General features: G+C 33.3%; 1 protein-coding gene across 1 annotated transcript; it reads right to left on the reverse strand.

The window, feature by feature from the left end:
* Nucleotides 1–1,203: 1,203 nt before the first annotated feature.
* On the reverse strand, nt 1,204–2,353 carry LOC109337519 (VQ motif-containing protein 22-like). The gene has a single exon (XM_019574500.1). It carries the CDS (start codon nt 2,205–2,207, stop codon nt 1,701–1,703), a length of 507 nt encoding a protein of 168 aa, XP_019430045.1. The 5' UTR covers nt 2,208–2,353; the 3' UTR covers nt 1,204–1,700.
* Between the last annotated feature and the right edge of the window lie 5,448 nt (nt 2,354–7,801).

Raw genomic sequence — 7,801 nt, forward strand, 5'->3', positions numbered from 1 at the left:
ATGGCTAAATCTATTGTGGAAGTAATAATATTTTATTCAGTCTCATTATCCCTATCTCTTGATCGCGTTGGACCTTTGTATTTCGGGCAGGTTGGTTTACATGACCCCCTCCAAACTCTTGATTAGGTAGTGTTCAGGGGCGTTTAAATACCATATTTGGATCTTTGGGGTCTTCTTTTTGTCTCTACAAGTGGGGGTTGCTTTTGATAAATTCTGGTTATTGCTTATACCCTTGGTTGGATGCTTGGAGTTTCCTCTAGGTTTATGCGTTCTACTGACTTGGTTAGAAGGTTGTATCTAAGATTGAGGGTTGAATGATAGAGTGTTCTATTGGGGAGACATATTGACGTATGCTCCTCCAATATGGTTGTGAGGATGAAGTTGATTTCTGGTAGCTACCATGGTATAGATAAACCATAGATGACCCAAATGTTATTTGGTGTGTAATAGGTTGGTCTTTTGAACTAGGTCTTCCTACTAAATTCGAGCAAGAGACGACCTCAGACTACCTTGGGTGGGTTCCTAATAAGGTACTTTAACGCTCAAGTCAATATAATTGTATCTTTTAGGGAGAGAAATTAAAGTGAGAGTGAGTATATCTTCCTTATGGTTGACCTCATCTAATTATAAGAAGGTGGAGTGGTCTACAATTCAAGATAAGTGTTTTCATCATTGCAAGCGATAGACTTTATTCTTCTTCGGGGATGACATGGTGAACCTGTACTTCTTAGGCGCCGCAACTTGACCCTTAGCATGTAGGAAGGTTTTATGGCAATGCAGGTGCTAACTCAACCATGTTCTATTGTTGTCATCATTTTTCCTAGTTAGGTCGGACTTCTGGATATAATTGACAGTCACATGGATCAAATCTTACTTTTCCATTTACATGTTTGTTTCCTAATGGTTAGCTAGTGATTACCGATCCTAACACTATGATGGAACAAACTCCATATTAAAGTACAAATTGTCCACAAAATCATCAAATTTAAATAGTACATAAAACATGATAAATTTACAACCAATTTATTATATTCAAGATCTAAATTAATACTTATATAGTAGTATGATACTCCTTTTCAAATGGTGTTAATATCAGAAATAGTCAAACAAAAATAAGTGGACTCCATTAAACAAATTTTACAATAGCTAGTATGATAGGTAATTGATAGGGAAAACCACCCTTTTACCTTAAAGTTTGTCTAAAAGAAAAAAATTAAATAAAGAAACAAGTTCAAAAATCAAGTACCGGGAAAACTAGGAAATAGTAAATAAGTGTTGACTACGGCAACCAAGGATCTAGAAGCATAGCCCAATTATGAAAACCCCGAAAATTATAAAAGTAAAAAAGGATAATAATAAAAAAAGACCTAGCTATATTTAATATTTTATAATAAGGTCGGTCAACAATTCTCACCAAGTTAGCACCACCTAATTGTCTGCTTTATGTCACTCTCAATTGGACAAAGAAAATTGCTACCTCTTTTCCCATTGGAGAAGGACTTTGGTGTGATTTCTCTACAGTAGTTTCATCTGAATCAAGAGGAAGTAGTGCTTGGGAAGATACTTCCTCCTCCATGTTCATCATCATTCATCAAACCCACATCATGATCAGTCACAATATTACTTGGAGGTCTAAGGTTGTTGCTCAATCTTTGAAATAACGTGTTGTCTCCACCATGTGTAGTACCACTAAACGAAAACTATTGTTGGTTTTGATTTTGATACAGTTGTTGATGTTGAGGTTGTTGGTGTAGATTGTAGCTAGGAGGTGACACCATGAGTGTAGTTGGGTTCATAGGAAGGATCAGAGGACTTGAGCCAAACCCTAAGCCCATGAGATTTGGAAAACCTGATGCTGGTGATGCTGCGGTTGATACAAAGGGTAGTGCACTTGGACCTCCAGTGAATTGTTGCACCATGGCACGGAAATTGGTGGTATATGTGTTGAGTAAAGTTGTGGGAGTTTTTCGTGAAGCCCGGGATCGCCGCCTCGGCTTTGAGACACGGCCTCCCGGGCTTAAATGGGTAGATGATGATGGCAGTGGTGGACTGGTAGCTATAGTGGTGGTTGTAGTGACGGTAGTGATAGGAATAGTGGTGGCAGTGACGGTAGTGGTGGCCGTGCTGTCAGAAATTGAAAGTGGAGTTGAGAAATTTTGGTTATAAAATTGGAACCATTCATTTGGGGTGGACATGGTTTGAATCATCACCAATGGCAATACAAGGAAGGGTAAAGAGAAAAGGAGAATGGAAATATTAAAGAACTTGGATTATTTCTCTGTTTGGACTTTGGTGAGAGAGAAATAAAAATGTGACTCTTCTATTGGGTATTTATGGTAGGGAGTCATTTGTTTGTTGTTTAAACATTTTTATGTTAGCTGTAAGGAAATTCTATTATATTTACTTCTATTTGGTTTGTCTAAATAACCAAATATGTTAAACTAAATTTTAACTGTGCATATTTATTATCGTTGTTAAATCAATGGAATAACTTGTTTTGTATCTTCGATGTATCTATAGAGTTTTTTCAATTAATAATATATGTTTTTTTCTGATAAAAACAAAGACTGAAACAAGTTTTTAACTTCTTTTGTTCTTAAAACAAAAAAAGTCAGTTGTAGAGAATAGTAAAAAACAAGTCCGATCGAAGTTACAACATGTTTTTCCTCTGTATATAGTATAGATAGTATAGATTAGAGTAATTCTTAGGATTTTATAAAGTCACTTGGTGAATTTTTGTCTAGATATATGATCATTTTTAATTTAAATAAAATATCATCATTATAGCACATTCTTCCAACTTCTTTACATGGTTAGATAGAAAAATACACAATTCCAACTTTTCTCCCATTTTTAACTTCATTAAAAAGATATATATATATATATATATATCAAAGAGTAACAAAATATATTTGACTTGATTAGAAAACTAAGTTCAGAAATTCTTCAAAAATAACAATATGAATTTATGAATAATATCAAATGCTATAAGATAATGAAATAAGCATGACATAATATATCATTCATTCAAACAATTAAACATAGTTCATACATGACTAAAAGTTAAGATCAAACAATTAACAACCATAAACTAGCAGTTTTAAAAACAACAACAACAACAAGTAACTAAGCAAAATCCTAGACCACTAATCCTAAAAATATGGATCAGCCTGCTCAGCATCCAAGTCCATGTAATACAGTAAGTTTGACAAACGCCGAAGCTCTTCTTGGACTTGATGGTTCACAGTATCAAGAGCATCCATCCTGCTAGTGATGTAGCTTGGAAGCGAAAACAACTCGTCCATAATCATCTAATAGGAAGGAGTGGAGTCAGAGAAGGAAGATTCAGCACGATATGAGGGTCGAGTAGGAGGGTCAGCAGAAGAATTTTCAAGGTTTTCTGAGTTTATGTGGTTTCCGATCGAAGAATTTTGAGAGTGTAGAGGGAAGTGAATAAACTTCAAATATTTAAACGTCGTAGCAAATCAACAACACACGTTTAAGAAATCACTGTTGCTATGACATCTTCAACAACACTCCTTTAAGAAAGCTTTGTTGATATGACATCTTAAACAATGCTCATCAATCATGCGTTGTTGAATAAATGTAAATTAACAGCGCTTGCATAAAGGAGTGTTGTTAGACAGCCAAGAGGTGAATCCACTTTTTGACATCTCATTATCATAACATATCAACAATGCTCATATATGATTTTAGAACATTAAAAGAAAATTTGTGAATTGCAAAGTTTTATTGATGAGCTTAAACTTGAAAATGAAACCTTAGATCTTAAATATGCTATTTCTTGATGTAATTGTACAACTAATTTAAATGTGGTATCTACTTGTGAAAATTGCACCTTCTTCGAAAAAGAAAATAATATCTTAAAAGATATAGTTGCTAAATTCACAACTAGTGATCACAAATTAAACAACTTGCTTGCTACATGTAAAAATGTTGGGATTAGATCCAGTTTGGGATATATGCATGCAAAGAATACATTTCACAAGAAACAGGTAAATGTTTTGAAAATGTCATATCTTAAGTCCCCTACTTGCTTTTATTATGGAATGTATGGTCATACTTCGAGTACATGTAATATTAGAATGCATGATGTTCTAAATGGAAAATATATGTGGATCTCTAAGGGACAAGATCCCCAAGAAACTAACATCAAGGGACCCAAGATTATTTGAGTACCCAAGACATGCAAGTAAACTTGTTTTTTAGGTGTGCCTAAGGATATATGAACAAAAAATTTCATATGGACAACAAATGTTCTATGTACATGATAGGTGAGAAGATCAACCTTTGTTGACTTATCACCAAAGAAAAAGGACTATGACACTTTTGAACAACATTGTCAACTCAAATGCTTGAAGTTTGGAGGTATTGTTCTATAAAGGTAATAAGGTATCTCTTCTAACTCCAAGTGTTATATACTTTAAGTGTTATGAATAAATCCTTTCATAAAATCCTAGTGAGGTCATCTTTTTCAAGAAAATCCCCCAAAATCACCTTTTAGGCCAAAAACTATATGTTTCTCATATACATGCTTTTAATATGCAAATATTTTATTGTTGAACAATTATAAGATCTTTCAACTATATTTGATTCATAAGTAACTGTAAAAATATTATCAAGGATATTCCAATCACGATAAAGCACAACAAGTCATATTTCATATTAAGGCAAATTACCAAAATTCTTTTTGAAAAGCCTATGAAATTTAATATTTGATAAGCCATCTCCAAAAGAGGAGAGGAAATGTATGTTTAATGTTTTGTAGGTAATCATTAGGATGCACATTCAAAAGACTAAAGTTCTATGCAAGAAAAGAAAGACAAGAATCAATAAATTGAAGAAATGCCAAAGAAGGATTCAAATATGGCAACCTTCTAGTATCTTGATAAGGATGAGGTAAAACATAAGAGGTAACTATATGTCGAGGCATGTTTTGTCTTGTATTTTATTATCACATGTTTTTCCCTATATTATGAGATCCTGCTAAACCAGAATCAGGGGATCCGCCCAATTGATTGAATGCATGTTAGATGTCTAGACAATCCTATATAATCGCACTTATCGCCAATAAATGCATGTTTATATGTGTTTTTGTTCTGAGTTAAGTGTGCATTAAGTATTTAGGATAAGTCTTTTATATTGGAGTCTTAGCAAACCTCCAAAATAATTCAAATTGTGCCAAAATCTATCTTCGTGACTTATTTAATCGATTCTTATGTGCACTAATCGATTACCTAGGCATTTTTTGTAAAATAATTGATTATCATTCCTTCTAATCGATTACCTAGGCTAAAATGTTTTAAATATGTAATCAATTAACTTAGAACATAATCAATTATCTGCTTAAAAATTCAATCATGTTAATCAATTAACACAAAGGTTAATCGATTAAGTGCAGTTAGAAAACAGATTCAAACACAATTTTGGGTTCAATTTCTTCAAACCCTAATCTCGTGCAATTTGTCTTCTTCAACCAAATTCATCTTGAAATTCATCCTCAAACTCAAATCCAAGCTACCCAATCTATATTATCTTCCTCCTCTTAAACTCTAACCCATCAATTTGGTTAAAATTCAGTGACCACGGATTACCCCCTTTCTAAAACATAATTTGGTTTCCCTATCAAATCGATTGTCCATCCACTCATTTTTGCAAAACTGAACAACGGAAGATCCAAGAGAGTGAAACATACCATTGGAATGAACCGTTCTCATCGACATCTGAGACGTGCAAGAAATTTGGACGTTGGATTCTTCTAATGATGGGCAGAATCCATCCTAAGGTTTGGATCCATTTTATGCTCCTGCTCTTCAAGCAGATAGGTTGGCAAGATTTATCAGCCAGAAACGTATATATATTCGTTATGCCGACATGGCATGGATGGTGGAGCAGGGATTCTAATTCCCGCATGAATTTGAGGTACAAGGGGCTGTAAAATTTCTAGAGCTAAATGGCAGCATATACTCATCTATGGTTTGGGAGTTTTATGTGAACTTTCAATATAAGGATGCTGGTTATCAAAGCATGGTGCAAGACAGGTTGATTATGATGAATGATGGGCTGTTTATGGTTGTTGGAGGCTTAGCGTGTGATGGTGTTAATCGATTAAGAAGAGACATAATCGATTAATAGCAGTTTAAAATACAATTTTGTGTAAATTTGACATAGACTTAATCGATTAAGCTAAAATATAATCGATTAAATAGCAGTATAGATGGCATTGTTTCCTTTCTTTTAGAAATAAGATTTCGTATATATCATTGCTTTTTTATCATGCCAAAAGGGGGAGAAAAGTTGTTGAATATGTTTTGTAGGAGGAGAAAATTAGAGGCTTCCGCAAGCAAATGATAAATCACTCTAAGCTAAAATTGAGGGGGAGCAAAAGGGAGAAATGCACATCAACTTTCAACAAGGAAAATTGCAAAATATAGTTGATTATCATCAAGCATATCCAACAATGAGTTGTCAAATCCAACAATTGTTTGTCATCATCAAAAAGGGAGAGATTGTAAATGCAAGCATGCATCAATGAGCAGATTATATATGCAAGCATGCATCACATATATTTTGGTGAAGACAAAGGTTGATGAAAATAAAGATTCAAGACAAAGTTTGATAAAGATGAAGATCGAAAACAAAGATTGATAAAGACAAAGGTAATATATCAAGGACAAGCTTGAAGGCTTGAAAAAAACAACAAACAACGAAGTCAACAAACAAAGTTAAAAGTCAAGACTCAAGTTCACGCAAGCTAAAGCATTCAAGAAGATCTAGAGGCTAAGTATTTTTATATTTTTATTAGGTCTTAAGATATTTCCTTATAAAGAGTCTAGCCTAGGATGAACCTTAATGGAATTCTCACAAAATAAAATCGATCATAACTAAAATGAGACTTACATGCATACATACATGATTTTCATATACATGCATAAATACATGATCGTATGATTTTGATGCATTTAAAAGAGTTTTAAATCATACATCATTCAAAGTCATGCATCATATTCTTACAACTCATGTAGGAGGTTCATATCACATTGAAATATCTTTTTCGAAAACCTGTTAATCGATTAAGAGTTATTTTAATTGATTAAGAAATGAAAAATTGGGAATCCGTTAATCGTTTAAGTATGGGTTTAATCAATTAAGGTATTTACAATTTCTGGTTTTTTGAATTTTAAAGAACTGATAGTTGACTAAATTAAGTGATAATCGATTACTTGCACCATAAAACGAATTTGTATATTAACCTAAGTTATTCTATTTTTCAAAATAACACACACAACGAAAAACACATTGATTAAACATATTTCCGAAAATCACATTGTTCTTACACTTTCATATCAAAAAAGAGATTTTCAATGTGTTTTTTAAAAAAGAGAGAAAAAAGGGGATCTTTAGAAAGATTTTCAAAGAAGCATAATTGGCAAATCTTCTAAAGAAACCTTGCATATCACATTTCTATATTCTGAGTTTGTGATACTTGTAAAAGGGTTCTTAGATTCTGGAAAAGTATATATTCAACACACATAGGTGCAACAACTTGTAAAGTTTAGACATTGGCATAGACATATTCACTTGGTGTGTTTAGTATCACCATTGATAGAGGATTGGTTTGGGAAAATCCTAGTTGTGGTTAGGTAGTTATATTCACTGCTTTAAAAAAGGGTCTTGAAGAGAAGCAAAAATGGGATAGGACAAATCACGAGTAGGTGAGGTATCTGAAAGAGGCGAGAGAGGTTAAGTCGCATTGCTTGGCTTAGAGTTCAAGAAAGGA

Source organism: Lupinus angustifolius, unplaced genomic scaffold, assembly GCF_001865875.1.
Source record: "Lupinus angustifolius cultivar Tanjil unplaced genomic scaffold, LupAngTanjil_v1.0 Scaffold_7_71, whole genome shotgun sequence".
Classification (NCBI taxonomy): domain Eukaryota; kingdom Viridiplantae; phylum Streptophyta; class Magnoliopsida; order Fabales; family Fabaceae; genus Lupinus; species Lupinus angustifolius.